At 58.8% G+C, this 18,525-nt stretch overlaps 1 protein-coding gene across 1 annotated transcript in view; it reads left to right on the top strand.

Annotated features, from left to right (window-relative positions):
* SCUBE1 (signal peptide, CUB domain and EGF like domain containing 1) overlaps positions 1-18,525 on the top strand; it is a 188,451-nt gene that overhangs the window by 90,632 nt on the left and 79,294 nt on the right. The window contains exon 4 of the mRNA XM_007941796.1: positions 3,679-3,813. Within this exon, the coding sequence (XP_007939987.1) occupies positions 3,679-3,813 (135 nt within the window). The remainder of the gene's footprint in view (positions 1-3,678; positions 3,814-18,525) is intronic.

Raw genomic sequence — 18,525 nt, 5'->3', positions numbered from 1 at the left:
TGGGAAGGTCAACCGCTAAGGAAGTGTTTCAAGTGCTGAGGAGCAAGGATGTCTCCTTGAGGACTAAGGTGCGCCTGACACAAGCCATGGTATTTCCAATCGCCTCATATGCATGTGAGAGCTGGATAATGAATAAGGAAGACCAAAGAAGAGTTGATGCTTTTGACTTGTGGTGCTGGCGAAGAATGCTGAAAGTATCATGGACTGCCAGAAGAATGAACAGATCTGTCCTGGAGGAAGTGCAGCCGGAATGCTCCTTGGAAGTGAGAGTGGCCAGACTTCGTCTCACCTATTTTGGTCATTTTGTCAGAAGGGACCATTCTCTGGAGAAGGATGTCATGCTTGTAGGATGGAGGGTCAACAAAAGAGGGGGAGGCCTTCAACGAGATGGATTGGCATGGTGGCTGCGACGATGGGCTCAAGTATAGCAGTGATCGTGGAGCTGGTGTGGGATCGGGCGGTGTTTCGTTCTGCTGTGCATGGGGTCGCTATGAGTCGGGAACGACTTGACAGCCCCTAACAACAACAACAACAAAGCAAGAAGGAGCTCTGATGGCGTAGTGTCTAACCAGACTGACTGCTAACCAGAAGGTTGGTGGTTCAAACCCACCAGCCACTCTGCATGATGGAAGATTGGGCAATCTACTGCCATAATGATTTACTGCCTTGGAAACCCAATGGGGGTCGCTATGAGTTAGAACTGACTCGATGACAGTGAGTTTGGTTTTTTTGGGGGGGGCTGGAGAGAGGGAGCTCTGGTGGTGCAGTGATTAAGGTAATTTGGCTGCTAACCCCAAAGTCAGCGGTTCAAGCCCACCAGCCACTCCAAGGAAAAAAGACAAGGGCGGTCTCGCTTTTGAAAAGATTTACTGCCTTGGAAAGCCAATGGGGGTCGCTGTGGGTCGGAATTGGCTCAGCGGCAGTGAGTTTGGTTTCTTTTTTTTTTATTATTGAGGGCTGGGGAGGAGTTCCAAGGTGGTATGAAAGGTTAACACGTTCAGCTGCTCACCCAAAGGTTGGAGGTTCGAGTCTACTCAGGCGCCTCAGAAGGAAGGCCTGGCAATCCACCTAAAGAATAAGCCCTTGGAGACCTCACGGAGCACAGTCTACCCTGACACACGCGGGGTCTTTGTAGTCGAAATCCACCGACGGCGTCGCGTGGTTTTTAGGGCTGGGGTAGACGGGCTGCAAAGGCTGAGAACTGGAGGGAGGGGGCTGCGGCCGGGGCTCACGAGGGGTCTGGAGTGAGTCCCAGGGACAGCTCTCTGTGTTCCGATCTCATCGTGTGCATGCCAGGGCATGGGCACGGGGGCCTCAGCGAGTCTCCGTGGGCTACAGAAATGACGAGCGCCACGAATATGGGTCATTCACATGGTCAGCTGGCTTTGCTTGAGGCTTGCATCTGGGTCCACAAGCATCTATTGGAGCTGACCCCCAGACTCACTGGTTCTTCCAGCACTGGTGTGGACGTGCTCACTGGCAGTGGGGGTCGGGGGGACGGAGGCTTGGGGGAGAGACCGCAGTGTGAGTCATGGCTTCATACTGCCAGCTGTGTGACTTCACTCAAGTTGCTTTGCCTCTCTGTGCCTCCGTGTTGTCATCTTGAAGGTTGCATTGGTAACACAACCTTTCGCAGAGGGTTTCTGTGGGGATTGAGTTGATACTTGGGAGGCACGGCTCCCAACTGCACTGGGCCTTTTAAAAGCCACAGGCCGCAGTAAGATTTCACAGCGTGAGGAGGAGCGTTGAGAGGTCTCTCACCCTCCTTCCCCAGCCTCCTCCAGCTCAGACTTGGGCTCGAGGTCTGATGTCGTGGCTTCTCTCAGCAAGAACCACCTCTGCCACCGCAGCTGTCACCGTTGGTGGCTTTAGGACTTCAGAGCCCTGCCTCCCCTCCCTGGCTGCCCTTCGGCTGACATTTGAGCTCCCCGGATGAGAAGGGCCCACCTCGCTGTTGGCCTCCAAGGCAGCCCGGTGGTGCCTCAGTGGTAAAGTGGTCTGTTGTCCATGAGCTTAGATGAGACGCAGCTTAACTAGTTCAGAGCCGAGGCCAGTCCGGGGTCCATGCTGTCCACTCGCCCACTGTAGCTTTTCACATCCTTTTGGTCCCAGTGGTAAAACGCATTTTTGATAAAGAGAACTTTATGTCAGCATGGGGGAGGGGGGTGTCTGTCTGTCTGTCTGGGGCCTGAGGGGCTTGGCTAGACACAGCCAGCAGCTCACGGTTGTTGTCTCTGGTTTTGCACGGCTGCCTGTTAAAATGACAGTGCAGACCAGAACACAGAAGTTTAAGGAGCCCTTCTCTCATTTGACAAACCGATGGTGAGAGGCTCTTGGCTTCCAACGGAGTGGGCTTCTGGCTTCCGACGGGGTGGGGCTTCCGGCTTCTGACGGGGTGGGGCTTCTGGCTTCCACTGGGGTGGGGCTTCTGGCTTCGGTACCTGGAGCGTTCTGCTCTGATCAAGACCAGACCCCGTAAGCTTCCTCCCAGCCAGGTGCGCCCTTGGTGCCGGCAGCTGCTGGGCAGGGTGAGTGGTGCCCTGTGCCCTGGTTCTGACGGCGGGGAAGGTGCCCTGACAGCTCGCGGCAGTCAGAGGCCGGGCCTTTCAGAACCTTCCCGTTCCTGGGCAGCAGAGCCCTGTGGCCTCCCCTCAGCTCTGAGGGCCGCTGGGTGCTCCCCTGTGGTGGGACTGCAGGAGGATGGGGCGGGAGGATTCGTTTGGCAGGCGCCAAGGGTTGAGGCAGACAGGGCAGCCTTCGCCGTCTTCATGGAGTGGAGTGCAGGGGAGAGCCCAGGTTTTAGGGTCAGACCCTTGGGTTTGAGTCCTGCTTCTGCCATGTGGGTCAGTGACTTGGCCTCTCTGTACCTCAGTTTCCTCAAACGGACTAATACCTGGATCTGACTTACAGGGTTGTTATGAAGATAAAGGAGGTAATTCAGGTGAGAGGCTTAGAACAGCGTATGGTGCCCAGGAAGCACTCAAGTCAGCTCGGATTACCACCAGCGTGACTGGCTACTTCCGGGGAGTGTCACCAGGAGGGTGTCACCTGTGGGGAGTACCTCGGGGGAGTATCACCAGGAGTTTTGTGGGGAGTATCTCTGGGGAGTACTTGCTGGGAGTACTACCAGGAATGCCTCTGGGGAGTACCACCAGGAGTACCTTCAAGGAGTATCTGTCTCCAGAGAGTGCCACCAGGAGTGCTGCGGGAAGGACCTCTGGGGGTACCTCCGGAGAGTACCACTAGGAAGGCTGTGGGGAGTACCTCTAGAGGGTGCCCCTCAGAAGGACCTCTGAGGAATACTTCCAGGGGGTACCACAAAATGTCCGTCTGGAGTATCACCAGAGAGTACCACCAGGAAGGCTGTGGGAAGGACCTCTGAGGAATACTTCCAGGGAGAACCACAAGGAGTACGTCTGGAGTACCACCGGGAGTACTTTTGAGGGGCACCTCTGAGGAATACTTCCAGGGAGTGGCCCCTAGGAGTATCTCTGGGGAACAGGCCCAGGAGTGCCCGTGAGGAGTAGCTCTGGGGAGTAGCACCAGCAGTACAGCCCTGCAGGGAGGACCCCTGGGGTAGCTTGGTGCAGTCTGGGAGCGAGTGCGTGCAGCCCCCACCGGCCGCCCCCTCCCCTCCCAGCTCCAGGTGTGACTCTCCCTCCCTCCCTGTGCTCACAGATGTGGACGAGTGTCAGGACAACAACGGTGGCTGCCAGCAAATCTGCGTCAACGCCGTGGGCAGCTACGAGTGCCAATGTCACAGGGGCTTCTTCCTGAGCGATAACCAGCACACCTGTATCCACCGCTCCCACGGTGAGTGCGGGCCGGGCCGTCCCAGAATCACCTGCGTCTCCACTGGGGCCCTCGGGCCGGGCCCGGGCTGTGGGGGGCCTACACGGCTGTCTTGGGCTCTGGTGTTGATCCTGCGTGGGTATCTTCCCGGCTCCCTCCTTCCCTGCAGCACGAGGGATGTCAGTGTTACCACGCGGCATCGAGGTGGGACCTCCCGTGGGGCTTGTTGTGCCCAGGAAAGCTGTTCCCTGGGTTAGGTTTGCTGTGCCCAGGGCGAAGGCCTCTGTTCCCATTGTCCTGCTCCCCAGAGGGGGCTCCGGGCCTGGTCAGGCTGAGTACTGAGTGCTCGGCCCCCTGTACTTGGAAGCACCGAGAGCCAGCTAGCGGAGGTCCTAGTGGTTGGGCGCCTGCTGCCCCTTGGAAGCTGGGCAGGTGGTAACCCAGCCTGTGGGCGCAGAGGAGCCTGGGAAACAACCAGCAGGGTGACTGGGTAGATGGGCCTTGGTGTCAGGGTGGGGGTCAGAATCCTAGCCCTGGGCCCAGAGCAGCAGAGCTCTGAGGTGCAAGCAGGAACCAGGGCACGTGGACACACGTGCTTGGAGGAGAGGGGCTTCCAGGCAGGGGGAACAGCATCTGCAAAGGCACAGAGGCTCATCTGGCTGAGAGAGTGACACGGTCAGGAGCCTAGGAGTGCAGCAGTGTGGCTGTGAGTGCAAAGCCAGGCTTCCCTCCCCTGACGCTGACCCTGGCGTGGAGGAGGTGCTGGAGGTGGGGGGCCACGCCTCCGATCTGTGACTCCAGCCAGAGGCCGGTCCACCGGCTCACAGGAAAGGCAGAACAGGCGGGGCCCATGTGGACCTGGCTCTGCCTGCTGCTCCCTGCTGGGGGCCCACGGGCTGCTCCACAGGCCTCTCTGGGCCTCCACCTCCTCCCTCTGCTAAATGGGGGCCGAGTGGTGACCGGCAGGGCTTTGGAGGATGGAGTGGGAGCACGTGTATCAGGTGCCTGGTGTGCAGTGAGGCAGTGAGACCAAGAGCCCTGGGCAGGTCCATTTGAAAGCCGTTTCTGAGAAAGAAAAGGGGGAGATGTCCAGAAAGCAGACGCCCAGGGTGATGAACCCCAGTGCCCTGCTGGGCTCTTTGACCCCCAGCCTCCCCCACTATGTGTTCACGTAGACAGTTTCCTCCGGGCAGGACTGGCCTGAGAACCCCATGCCCCAGCTCTGCTAGCTGTGCCCAGAGAGACAAGAAGGTTGAGGGGCCCCTCGTGGCACTGTTGTCCAAATTCCCCCACCAGCTCTCCCCAGGTGACCCCAGGGCAGTCAGGAGCCTGCCCCCTGCAAAAGCCTGCCCCCTGCAAAAGCTCCCAGCCGCAGCCCACTGGGGCCGAGTCATCGCTGGAGGCAGGTGATGACACAAATGAGAACTGAGCCCACACCCAGTTTGATGGAAGGCGACTTACAGGGCAGAGTCGGAGTGAGTGTCTGTGGTGGAAGGGGTCCCACATTCATTGAGGAGGGGGCTTTGAATAGTGGCTGCTCGGAGAAGCTGTGGTATTCCTGGGCTGTGGCTGTCTGGCCCCCTTTTCAGTCTGCTGTGTGTGCCTTGGGAGCACAGCTCGCCACAGCAGGCCCCCGACTGAAAGGGGGCACGCGGGAAGGACAGTCAGCTGGATGTGCAGTGACAGCCAAGTCCTGTTTATAAAAGGGTGTTGGGCTGGCCTTGGTTGCCACGCCAAGGATGTCATGCACTGGGGCATCTTCCAGGGCACTGGTGTATCAGAGAGAAGACACTGTGGAGGGGACAGCAGACCTTGAGCCTGACATGGTCCCGGACGGGTGTGTTTCCCTCGCCCACAGCACCTGTGAGGGACGGGGTGGTAGTGTCCCACTGGTGGTAAGGAAATGCAGGCCAGTCAGGTGAGGTGACCTGCCCAGGGCGACACAGTAGGGGAGGGCCAGGGCCACGATTTGCACTCGGGGTCCACCAGCTATGGGGCTGGCTTCTCAGAGCTGAGAAGGCTCAGAGAGAAAGAAGTGGGGTGACACACATACAGTGGCTGGAGCTGAAGGCCCCTGTGAAGGGACCCCATGGAAGCTGAACCTGCAGTGATGTCCTGGGAGGAGCTGGGGGGTCAAAGGCCCTGAGGTGGGGATGGCCCCAGCACGCACGGGGACAGCAAAAATGCAGAATGGCGGTGTGACAGCCCTCACGGAGCCAGAGGAGGAGCTCTAGGCGCAGGGGCTTGGCAGGGCCCGGCTGCCTGGGCCTGGTGGCCGGGAAGGATTTGGATGTCACGTGGGGTGCAGCCGGCCATGGCGGGGCAGGGTGAGCAGAGGTGGGGAATGAGGCTAGAGGGACGAGTGGAGGATTCCCGGGGGAGCTCAGGGACGCCCAGAGACCAGGCTTCAACTGACGGTGCGGGGGCCAGTGGGCTGAGGGGACCGTGGCACACACGCCCCTCCCCAGCAGCAGCCCCTTGGGTTGGTAAGTGGAGGTGGGAATATAGACCTGAGTGGAACACAGACTAGGGGCCTCGGCCCAACTGCCCTTGACCAGCGCCTCGTCTGAAGAGGCTTCTGTTCTCTGTAGGATTTTCCTGTGGCGTCTCTGGCTTTTTAAGGCTGCCCAGTGAGATCCGCTTAAACCCAACAGAAACCTTCCTGGATGCCTGCTGAAGGACAAGTAGCAGCATTTCCTGAGTCCCCAGAGGCGGTGTGGGAGGCCCAAGGGGCAGGCCATGTGCACAGGACCCCGGCGCCAGGGCTTCCCTTCAGAAGCGCTCGTAAAGCCCGTGGCCGGAGCGGGGGCCTGGGTCCACCTCAGCTGGTGACTTAGGCTAACTGCCCACTCTGAGCACGTCTATTGTTGTGATAGTTGCCTAACGTTAGCGTCAGACAGCGACAGTCATGACTGCTATGGCCACATAACCCCTGAACGACCGCTACAGCTCAAAGTCAGCGTGCCACGGCGAGGGGGCCTCGGGCCCTCCACTTGGAGTTTGTTTTATGCCTAAGTGGCCGCTGATTCCCAGGACTCCCAGGGGGCTGATGGATCCAGAGCCATTTGGCAAATTAGATTCCTTATGTCACCTGACTCTCCCTTGTGCCTGCCCAGCTCCGGCTGGAGGAAAGCACACCGAGTGGTTTTGATTAGAGGGGCCGGATGCGTGAGAGGCATGAGAGGCGTCAGCCAGGTCAGTCCGGGCTGCTGGAGGAGCAGGCCGCGGCCCAGCCCTCCCGAGCGGGCCTGCGGGTCCGGCTGGGGCTGGGGCTGGGGCTGGCAGCACTGGGTTCTCAGCTCCTCTCTGCCCCACTGCTGGCCATGTGCTCTCTGCACAGTCCTTGCGGCCTCTCTGGGTCTCCTCCTTTGTGCAATAGGGGCAGCAGTCCCACCCTGACGAGTAAGGGTCCTTTAGGGGGAAATGGTTAGAAGCTGTCAGGGGCAGTGACTAATGTGATAAGCTCGGTCAGGGCTCAGGCTTGGGCTCAGTGTAGGGGAAGGGAACCACAGAGAGACCCCAGGCTGTTGGGTTCTGTGGCCAGTCTGCCCCCGGTCCTGGCTCTGGCACCCCGGCACCACAGGCTGCCCTGCTCAGCCTCTGGGCCCCTGCGTCACAGTCCCAGGGTAGCCCTCCTGTCCCCCCTGGCCTCCACTGCTCCCCCATCATGCACACGGGGGAAGGGACAGTCCTGGAGCAGACGGGCCGCCTGAGGAGCCCGCCCCCTCGACCTCACCCTCTCACGATTTTGCTTCTTGTCTAACGGGCACCGTCTTTCTGTCCCAAAGTGCTGCCCCTTGTTGCTTTTGCGCTTCACCCTTTTCTCCCGACGAGGATTCTCCTTGCAGCCTGGCCAGAGCTGTTTGAAGGGGCAGAAGGGCTCAGAGAGCCTGGGTCTCCCCAGCTCTGGGGCTGTGGTCACTATCTGATTTGTCCACTCCCTCATTCATTCATGTGCCAGTACCCACCTAGTCTCTGGAGTCCCAGTGTCAGCGTGACCCTTTTCTTCCAGAAGGGGGATCAGAGGTCCCTGTGTACCGCTGGCTGAGAATACAGCTCCGGAGGGAAGTCGTGGGCGCTTCCATCTGGGACCTTGTGTTTGCTGATCTGAGCGGTGGTGATGTCCATGACGCTGGTCTCTGGGGGAGTTTATGAAGGACCACTGCTCTTACCAGCAGGTTCCTGGGCCAGCACTGGGTGCTGAGAGTTTGAGTGTCTTTGCCCCCCATGCCCCAGGAAGAAGTTGTCCTATAGGGCTGTGCCCCAAGCCCTTCCAGATGCCCACTGGGTGCTGGCCTCAGCCGTGGTGGACACCGGAACAAGAGGAAACCTGGTATTGCTCTCACAGTCATGGGGACACCTTGGACTTGCAAGGGAGCTTCGTGTGCTGCACAGTCCGAGACCGCTGCTTGGGCCCTCTGACCCTATGTGCATGTCCCTGTGTCGCGGGCCTCCGTGATGAAGAGCACAGCACTGCTGCTCGAGGCGTGTGTGACCTCACAGAAGTCACTTAGGTCTGTGCCTTAGTTTCCATCTCTGTGAAACGGGGCGCCAGGACACTGCTTCACAGGATTGTCTTGAAGCCGTTTCAGGAAACGTGAGCTCTTCTCCTGGCTGTTTATTGTTGGGGTTGAAGCTCAGAAGGGCAGGGCCTTGCCCAGGGTCCCACTGCACGCTGGTGAACAGGCTCCACACGTGGGTGCTGGGTGCTGGGTGGAGGGCAGTGCTTCTGCTGAGGGTGGGGTGGGCGGATCCGGAGGTAGGCCGTGCCCTTGCAGAATGGTGAGCTGGTGGCTCTGGCTCCTGGGTTCCCCCGGGTGCAAGGCAGCATGTGCCGACACCCGGGACCCATCGAGACGGTTGTCTCATTTGTCCCTGTAGCACAGGCTCACACGCTCACACACTCACACGCTCACAAGCATCTGCCTTCTGAGCGTCAGAGGTGGAGGGTGGACGGGGGCGAGCAGCCAGGCTGGGTAGCATGGAGGTTGGAACAGCAGTCGGCTCCCAGTGGTTCCCTGGGCCGAGAGCATCCCGCTTCCTCAGAGATGTGCAGTCAAATGTCTGGTGGGTGCATGTACTGGGCGATGTGGTCAGTGTTGGACCCTGAGCCGAACGATGGGGCTTCAGATGCTCCCGTGAGGGACCCCGGTCTCAGAGGGTTGCTGGTGCCCATTTGACCGCCAGCACAAAAGCCCTGCAATGCTGCCTCATGTCCTCAGGTTTAGAGAAGAGCCACCTGTCCCTGGAAGGCTGAGGCCGTGCAGCATGGACGTGCAGCTGTACTGCACGTGTAAGTTCTGTCTGGTGTGTTTAAATTCGTGTGTGAAGTCGGTGGGAAACCACCCTGCCCTCCTACTGTGGGCGGCTCGTGATTGTTGTCAAGGGTGATGCTGTGTCCAGTCAGAGCTGTGGTGGGGTGGGTGCGAGAATGGGAAGGCTTGGCTTCCAGAGCATGCCGTTGTGTCAGGTGCCAATAGCGGCCCGGTGAGAGCGGCACACGTGCCATGCTTGCTGCCTGCCAGCTGTTGAGTGCTCTCCCTGTACCACCTTGCTGGATCCTGGCAGTGACCCCATTTTACAGATTAAGAAAGCAAGGCACTGTGACATTAGGGAACGGGGAGAAGGTTGCATAGCTAGTTCGTGCTCTCATGGGACCCGCACCCTGATGGGCCTGCAGCCTGGGCTCCTGATGACCTCCCAGCAAGAGAGAGAGCTGGCAGTGCCAGAGGCTGCCAGCCAAGGCTTGGACACCCTCAGCAGGCACAGCGAGTGGGGGAATGGTCACCAGGCAGAGGGACCAGTGTGAGCCAAGGCCTGAGGCACCTGTTTGGGGATTGGGGGTGTGTGGTGTAGGAGCTCTGGTGGCAGAGTGCCAAGGCAGTTGACTGCTAACCAGAAGCCTGGCAGTTCAAACCCACCAGGCACTCCTCAGAAGGAAGACTGGGCAACCTACTTCCGTAGTGATACCGCCTCAGAAACCCAAGGAGGGTTGCTATGAGTCAGATCTGAGTCCACGGCAGTGAGTTTGGTGGTTTTCTTTTCTTTTTTTTTTTTTGGTGCAGGCAAGAACAAAGCTGCAGGGTCACTGTGGCCTTAAGCTTGGCTGACAGTAACAGACTGGAGGCAAGTCACCTTCAGCTTAGAGCAGGGCTGTGAGGGCAGATGGCCAGAAATGCTAAGCAGTGGTCAGAGCCACCCCCACACTCCCCAGGCCTGTGTTCCAGGGTGGTGTCTGTAGTGGGGGACCCTCAGCCACCCTCTGGCTGCCTGGGCCAAGCCCCACCAGGCAGGGGGCCAGTCTCAGCCCTGTGTCTGCTGGTGTCTCCGATGTGCAGCCTTGAGGGCAGGGAGGTGGGTTAATGTCGGAGCCTCCTCCATGCTGGGCCTGAAACTGTACACACGTGGTTGCTTTGGGGTTGGTTTCCAACACCCCAGCTCCGCTGGCTGGCTGCCCCAGTGCCTGTCTTCTCTGGCCTCCCTGACAGACAGCCTGCTGCTTTTTTGCTTCTGGACCCTTCATTTGGGCTGGCTTGGCCTTGCACCCAGGGCTCCACAGCTCAGCATGCCGGGGACCCTGACTTCTGAGATCTCAGATGACTCAGGGTCCCAGAACCACTGTTGCCTGCTGCAGCGTGTGGGCCCTGGAGCCTGGAGCCAGGCCCAAAGCTGGCACAAGTGAGAGGGCTGGGAGCCACATTGAACGGAATTGGGGCTTTGCATGGAGTGGTCAGGGGCCTGCCCGTTAGTGTTGTGGGGGCTGAGGGGAAGGACAACAATCCGCGTTTGAGGAAGGTGGCGCCCTGCCGGTGCTGGCCTGGGGGATGAAGGTGAGGCGCCTGGAGGTGGCCTGGCGGCCATCAGGGCCTGGCTCTGCCCCGGGGCAGTGTGGAGTAAAGGAGGCTCAGGCACCATCTGTGGTGCCCTGTCGGCCTCGGGTTTACACTTCGGACGGGCCTGTTACCCTCATCACGTAGGTGACGAATATTTTAGTGGTGGTGGCTCTGGACAAGGTGGGCCTGTTCTTCTCATGGCCAGACGCCCCAGGGTGGGGCACGGTCTGGGGGCTTGAAGCTGAATCAGCCAGTCTCTCCCAGTCACGAGGCTGGCGATGCCGAGTCCTGCCAGCCCTGGAGGTCAGTGCCCTGGCCCACAGCTGTCTGAGAGCGACATGCCGAGTGCAAGTTCCCAGAGCACACAGGCTGTGACCTGACGGAATCGCTGGAGGTGACCTCAGAAGCTCGGCACTCGAGGGCAGTTTCTGGTCTACCTGCATGTGCCCAGGGCCGGAGTCTGCCTGCCATTTTTCTGTACCTTGGTGACGACATGACCAGGCCCAGGAAGCGGGGGCAGGGGCTCCTCCACCCCTCCTCCTTGAGTGGCACCCAGAAGGCCCCCAACCCCATTGTGCCAGGCCGTGACCTCCCAGAGCTGCAGACGGCAGGAGGCAGATGGGAAGACAGACATCAGCCAGGCAGTGGGAGGAGGCGTCAGCTCAGGGACCCCAGGACGCTTGCTGAGGGGTGGGCTGAGAGAGCATGCAGACTTGTAAGTCGGCTGGCGATGAGGCCCTGCACCACACACCTGCTCAGTCAACCGCAGTGAGGAGGCCTGAGCCCACAGCTCAGCCCAGAGCTCAGCCCACAGCCAGCCCAGAGCTGGTGCAGGGAAGAGGCACTCAGCAGTTTTCACGTGCAGATCCCCTGGGGCAGGGGCAGGGGCAGGGCCAAGGGCTGGTGGTTGCCACCCAGGAGTGGCCTGGTGCCTCCCATTGTCCTGGCCCTCCTCCCATGTCCTCTGGACTGGCCCTTTTGTGCTGCTCTTAATTTTAGTGTGGTCAGCAGTAACATAAATGTTGCTGTTGTCCCCATTTGGGAGTGTACATTTGGTGACATTAATTACATTGACTAATGGTGTTCCCTATCTTTTCATTGCTCATTGGCTGTTGGTATATCTTCTTTGGAGAAATGACTAACGTTTTTGCCCATTTTTGATTGGGTTATTTGTCTTTTTATTGTTGAGCTGTAGGAGTTCTTTATATATCTGGATATTATTCCCTTATCATAGTATGGTTCCCAAATATTTTCTCCCCATCTATAGGTTGTCTCTTTACTTTCTAGATGAAGTCCTTTGATGTACAAATTTTTTTTTATGATGATTTGGGTGAAAATTTGCAGAGCAAATTGGTTTTCCATGCAGCAATCCATACACAGTCTATTTTGTGATGTTTACTGCAGTCCCCACACTGTAACGGCATTCTTCCTCCTTCCTCCCCTCACCCACCCCTTGCCTTCCCATTCCCCCCACCTTCCTGGCTCTATCCCTGGATGGGTGCTGTCCTCTGGATTTCATGCGTGGTTGTTCTAGTGAGTGCACGTCCTCCTGATGTTCCTGTTCTCTGTACAGGCCTGTCTACCATTTGGCTGCGAGCTCTGGTAGCATAGTGGCTAAGGCACTTGACTGCTAACCAGAAGGTTGGCGGTTCAAACCCACCAGCCACTCCTGGGAAGGAAGATGGGGCAATCTACTTCCGTAGTGATACTGCCTCAGACACCCAAGGAAGGGTCGCTATGAGTCGGATCCGACTCGATGGCACATAACAACAGCAACAACAACCATTTGGCTGCCAGTTGAGTCGTGGGGGTTACGTTCTATTTCTCGCTTGAAGGGTGTCTCTAAGGGCCATCGCCTTGGGGGCTCCATCAGTCTTTATCAGACCAGTAAGCCTGGTCTTTTTTATGATTTTGAGCTTTGTTCCACATTTTCCCCCGTTCTGTTGAGTACGTTCTACTGTGATCCCTTTCACAGTGGTCAGAAGTGGCCGCCGGGCACCATCTTGTTCTTCTGGTCTCAGGGTCAGATGCACAGTTTTGGGTTTTTTTTTTTTTTTAAGTTGGATGGCATCCAATTTATCTGTTTATTTTATTTCATTTTGTTGCTTGTGCTTCTGGTGTTGTGTCTAAAATCCATTGTCAAAAACAGAATCCTGAAGGTTTATATACTGTATTTTCTTTTAAGATTTTGTGGTTTTAATTCTTACATTTAGGTCATTGATCCATTTTGAGATCATTTTTGTATATGGTGTGAGGTAGGGGTCCAGCTTCGTTCTTTTGCACGTAGAGATCCACGTATCTGAGCACCATTTGTTGACTAGACTACTCTTCCCACTGAATGGACTTGGCACCCTTGTTACAAATCAAAGGCCATAAATGCATGGTCTAGGCCGGTCCTCAGCCTTCTCGCTGCCCCTTCTGAATTTGTGTTCTGCAGCTGTCCCTTGCCTCTCCATTCCCCTCTGGCTGTGCAGGCTTGCTGGACATCCTCCCCCTTTCCCCATCTGAGCCAGCAGGTGCCCTGGGCTCATGCCCACCCTGTGCAGGTGATGGGGACACAGCCCACACATGTGTTACACACAGGATCGTGTTTGATGCTCACACCTGCCCCACTGCAGGAGGGAAGCTCAGGTTCTTGGTGTGCACAGCAAGACGCTCATTCAGGATCAGGAGCTGGTCTGCTGATGCCAAAGCCAGGTCTCTGTCTAGCCCATGGGAAGACCAAAGGCCCTCCCAGACACTCCAGCCACATACTGGCTTAGGACCCATGAGTCTGCCTGGCCATCAGAGCCTCCTGTTTGCTCAGGGGACGTGACTCCCATATCATGGCCTCTGGGCTGCTGTCTGGCCAGACACATCCCAGGTCGTTCCAGGCCTTTTCATCCCTGTGGGTGTTTGGACTGTGTGGCTGGGGACTTGCTGTTTAAATGAGAGGAAACAGTACGGCCAGGCTTGAGAACTCGCCCCCAGACTCAGTGACGCCCCTCTGGCGCTCCTTGGGTGGAGCAGCCAGGCCAGCACCCTGGGGCAGACCTCATGGGGTCGCAGTTCTCCTCACTCCTCATCCCCCTCTCGACCCAGACGGGCAGGAGAATGAACAGCTCTCATGTTTAGCAGAAGATTTATGGTGCTACTGGAGAGGGCCGTCCTGGCCCCTGTGCGGTCTGGAATGGCCCTCGAGGCGGGGACAATAAATCCAGCCCATTATTTTTTACGAGCCTCCCACCCCATAAACAACTCCCCAGGCTGCGGAGCCCCGCCTCACACCCGCCTCCTGGCCTGGCCTCACGCCAGTCCTGCCAGGCAGCCCTCCCCCGGCACCAGGCACGTGGTCCAGGACTTCCTTCCTGACATTCGAGGTGGGCACGGCTGGCAGAGGGAACCAGGCCAAGAGGGGTGCACCTGGCCCTCCTCCCTCCTCAGCCTCAAGCCCTGAGACCTCGTCTCATCTGTAAATGGGGCAGACCTTAGTGTCTTCCACTAGGGACCTATTGTGAGGAGTAAGAGGAGCCACAAGACAGGCAGAGCCCTAGTGTCGTCCCTGGCCCTGGGCCTGGTAAACTGAGCTACCCCTGAACATCACTGTGTACCGAGCACTGTGCTTGGATCTTGACGTGAGTAATCAGATCCACAGAACTGTGTCATGGAGCTACTGTTATCGCCAGTTTACAGATGAGAAAACTGAGGCTGAAAAGCCAAGAGATTTGTCTGTAGTAAGTAAATAGCGGGGCCAGGATTTGAACCCAGGTCTCGGTGACTCTTCAGACCAAAGAATGAACAGATGATGGAGGAGCCAGAGCAGGGGTGCCAGGGCTGGCTGGAGTCCTTGTGGCCCAGGGAACCCTCACCTGTGTGTCCTGCCCTCAGCCCCGGGCCTGGCTGTCGTCCTGTCCCTGAGTTAGTACAGCAGCTACCCCGGAAGTGTCTAGTCATTGTTCTCACAGACCCTGTGGCCTCCCTGCTCCACACTCAGCCTTCCCCGGCTCCCCAGTGTGCTCAGAACAAGGCCACGTCCTTGGCCAATCCAGGGGCCTCTGCCTCCTTGCTGTACAGTAGAATGGCCACAGCCAGCCCCTTGTCACTGGGCAGACACAAGCCTCCACACCCCCCTGCTTTGCGGACACTGCTCCCTCTGTCTGCAATGCCACTCCACCTGACCTCTTTCACTCTGTGCGCTCTAATATCCTGCCCAGCCACACCTCCTCTCTGCAGCCTTCCATGATTCCCCATCAAAGCCGATGGAAGGAGTGCTGCCTTGTCAGGGTGGCCTGTCATGTCCATGCTCCTACCCATGTCGTCCTTGTCTTGCCCTGTCTCTGCTTACAGGCCTTTCTCCCTCCAGATAAGTGCTTTCTCTCGATGGCCAGGACCCCAGCACTCTGTGGCCGGCGTGGGGCCTGGCAGGAGTGGGCGTCGTCAGACTGAGGTGCATCTGAACACAGAGGGCCCTGCCTCGGCAGACAGCTAGCCCAGACCCCTGCTTTCCGGTAGCAGCAGGGGCCCAGCGTGTGTCTGAAGTCCCTCATATGTGGGGGTAGAACTGGGACTTTCCCCCAGGGCCTCCAGACTCCTGATCAGACCCCTGGCACAGGTTTGGGGGTACAGGATCCCCCTATGAAAAGCAGGCAAATATGGGGATTTCGGCGCAGAAACTGGGCAGAGGCCTGCCAGCGTGTGGAGCAGCCATGGTGACTGTGAGTCATTTGGGGCCACACTCACTCCTCTGCACCTGGGCCTCCGCAGAGAAACGGGGTTGTCCCTGCCGCCTGATTGTCTGGCCGATGGTTCCCACCAGCCCTCATTCCCAGCAAGGCTGGCCAGTTGGGTTACAGTCCCGAAGTCTGGTGCGCTGGGTTTTCTCACAGGACTCTTAGTGTTTGTGTTGTGTTGTGTCTTCTGCGTCTCAGCTCCCAGCCCGGCTTCCCTTGGCCATCAACCCTCTGATGGCCATCAGCCCTCTCCTGGGGCCTCTGCCATGCTTCCTGGCCGGTGCCCCGCTCCAGGCCTCACCTCTGCAGACCCCAGAGCCAGCCGTCTCCCGGACAAGGTCCCATCTACTCAGAACCAAATGTGTCGTCTCGCCATCTCTCCCCAGACCTGCGCTCCCCGCCATGGCTCACAGCAGGGAGGGGTCCCACGCTGGGGTGCCCCATTTCAGCCAGGTCCACCACCCATCCTCGCTCTAGCACTGCAGTAGCCGCCTTGCCTCCCCACCCCCGCCTTCTCAAGAACTGTGTTTGCTAATTAGGGTTCCTTCTTGGGGCTCTTCCGCTGCCCCTCCACACTACAGCCCAGTGCGCTGTCTCCAAAGCCTAAATCAACCCTGTCTCTCCCGTGCCAGGGACCACTCCTGTCACCGCCACACAGCTTCCAGCTCCTGCCCCCCACTGCCCGTAACCTGACGAGGGCCCTCTAGGAGCAGCCCCCGCTGTGTGAGGTGGAGCCCGGCTGTGAGCCCGGGTCTCGGTGGTTCTGTCTCCTCGGCCCTGTCCCATGGTTGGTGGGTGGGCAGTGCAGGCGCGTCCCTGGCTGCTCACTCCCTTGGGGAGCCCTCTGCTTCTTGACGGGCTGCAGCAGATGGGGTCCCTGCACCCTTCTAGGCTCCTCCCCGTGGGCCGTGAGGGAGGCCGCTGCCTCGGCCGCACCGGGCCAGGGCTCCCTCCACCTGGTCACCTGGCAGGAGGACGAAATAGACCTGTGGTCTGGTCGCAGCTGGGCCAGGGCCTGGAGCTGTGGGAGGTGGAGTGCTGAGGGGGTCAGCAGCCTGGCCCCCAGGGCTTCCCTTAGGGTCTTGGTAGGAGGTACGACGTAGGATTCTCATTCAATACAGCCCTTGATAAGTACAGCCCACGCAGTATTTGGGACAACTTCATACTGGTGGCATAGTGCCTAGGGCACTTGACTGCTAACCAGAAGGCTGGAGGTTCACACCCACCAGCCACTCTTCAGAAGGAAGGTTGGGCAATCTACTTCCATAGTGATACCACCTTGAAAACCCAAGGAGGGGTCGCTATGAGTCGGGTCCGACTCAACAGCACATACCAACAACGTACTGAGACAGTGCTCAGAAGGGTGTGTTGTTTACCTGATGTTCACGTGACATGGGCACCTGGATTTCTGTTTTCTGATCTGGCAGCCCTGGGGTGGGGGTGGGGGTCTCTCCAGCCCCTTGGGCCTGAGCGGAGTGAGCCCAGAAGGCTGGGCCAGTGGTCAGTGGGGGCCAGGAAAGATGGCTTTTAGATAGAGGCCAGGTCCACATGGAGGCTTTGACTTGATTATGGTGACACCTAGTGACCAGCCTGGGAAACGTCAGGGGGGTCGAGGAAGAGGAAGAAGTGACCCAGAAGGCCTCTGGGAAGGGGGCCATGGGGAGGTGTACTGTGGACACAGGGGCTGGGCATGGGGCAAGCCTTTACTGAGCACCCCCTGCTGGCGCTGCCAAAGGCTGGGAACCCCAAACTGGGGCTCATCATCCCTTTCACTGCCCATCAGTAGTCTTGCAAAAGAGGGTCTTAGTCTCCCACTTCACAGATGAGGGAACACCAAGTTCTGAGGCTACATCTCAGAAGGGGCCGGGATGGGGCGTGAACCGGAGCCCCACGCCTGCCAACCCCATGCACACTTTACCGTCCCGTAGGCATTTCCACACACGCACGTCCCCACAGCCTGCTGCCGCCCAGCCCCCAGGCCCATCTCACTGGGGACTGCGTATCGGGGTCCCAGTGCCCAGACTGGTCAAGGCACCAGGGAGGGGTGCTGAGAAGGCAAGGCCCGGCCCATCCTCGGCACCCCACCTCAGGGGCCGTCCATCTGTCTGAGCCACCCCCACAGTGAGCAGCCATGAGCAGGATGTGTCTCAGACTAGAAGGGAGCTGGGTGGTCTCGGCACAGGCTGCCTACCTTAGGCACTTAGCAAAGGTTTGTAGAGTGAGTGCAGGAGCAGGCGTGAAGGCCAGTGCTGCCCCCAGGCAAGGGGACAGTGCCCTCATGAACCTCCTGCTGCGACAGACACAATGCTGAGCTTCAGAGGCAGTGCGGCACTGTTGGCTGGACGCTGCGTGGCCTGGGGTGAGTCACAGGCCCCAGGTGCCCGTCTCCTCAGTGTCCCGCACCTCAGTGCTCCCCACACTCCTTGCAGCTTTCCAGAGGCGGGTGCGTCCTGGCCATTGGCTTCTGTATAGACAGAAAGCGGGAATTCACACCACAGCAGCTAATTGACCACCCGTCCCACGCATACACTTTCCCAATTTGTGCTGACCTGTGGTCAGCCATAGTAACTGCAGGCAAGAAGCAGGCTTGTGCAGAAGGCCAATGCCCGGATGGAGGCCTGGGGCCTGCGGCCAAGTCCGCACTCTGTATGGGTCTGTGGAATGAGTAGGCACGGACAGCCTTGCGCCCCTGAGGCCAGAGCAACTGGGCAGGCGTGCTCAGAGAGCAGTGTGCGTGTGTGGAAGGGCCGCAGTTCCTGGTCTGGGCACAGACCCGGGACTCCCGGAGGAAGGGGCGGGGGCGGTGTGAGGGCAGGAGGGCTGGGAGGGTCTCAGGCCCAGCCCGGAGCACATGGAGCCATGAGGAGTGAGTGGGAGGGTCTCGGGCCCAGCCCGGAGCACATGGAGCCGTGAGGAGTGGGTGAGCATCCTGAGAGGGAGGAGGGCTGACGCCACCAGCCCCTTCCAGGTCCCCCAGCTGCTCAGAGAGCCAGACCCAGAGAGGCTTGAAGTGCTGAGCTGTGGCCCTGGCACAGGACATGACGTGTCACCAGGGCAGAAGGAAGGGGTGGCGCACAGGGGCCATTGAGACAGCGAGTGGGCAGCAGGCTGAGAGTGGCCACAGGGTCGGGTGGCCACAGGGTCAGGTACCCACTTCACCACACAGTCTGGGGGACTTGGATAACTCCCAC

Source organism: Orycteropus afer, unplaced genomic scaffold (assembly GCF_000298275.1).
Source record: "Orycteropus afer afer isolate SDZICR_OR568_19922 unplaced genomic scaffold, OryAfe1.0 scaffold00083, whole genome shotgun sequence".
NCBI classification, from domain to species: Eukaryota; Metazoa; Chordata; class Mammalia; order Tubulidentata; family Orycteropodidae; genus Orycteropus; species Orycteropus afer.
The sequence above is the reverse complement of the archived record's forward strand: the minus strand, read 5'-3'. Positions and strand labels throughout refer to the sequence as shown.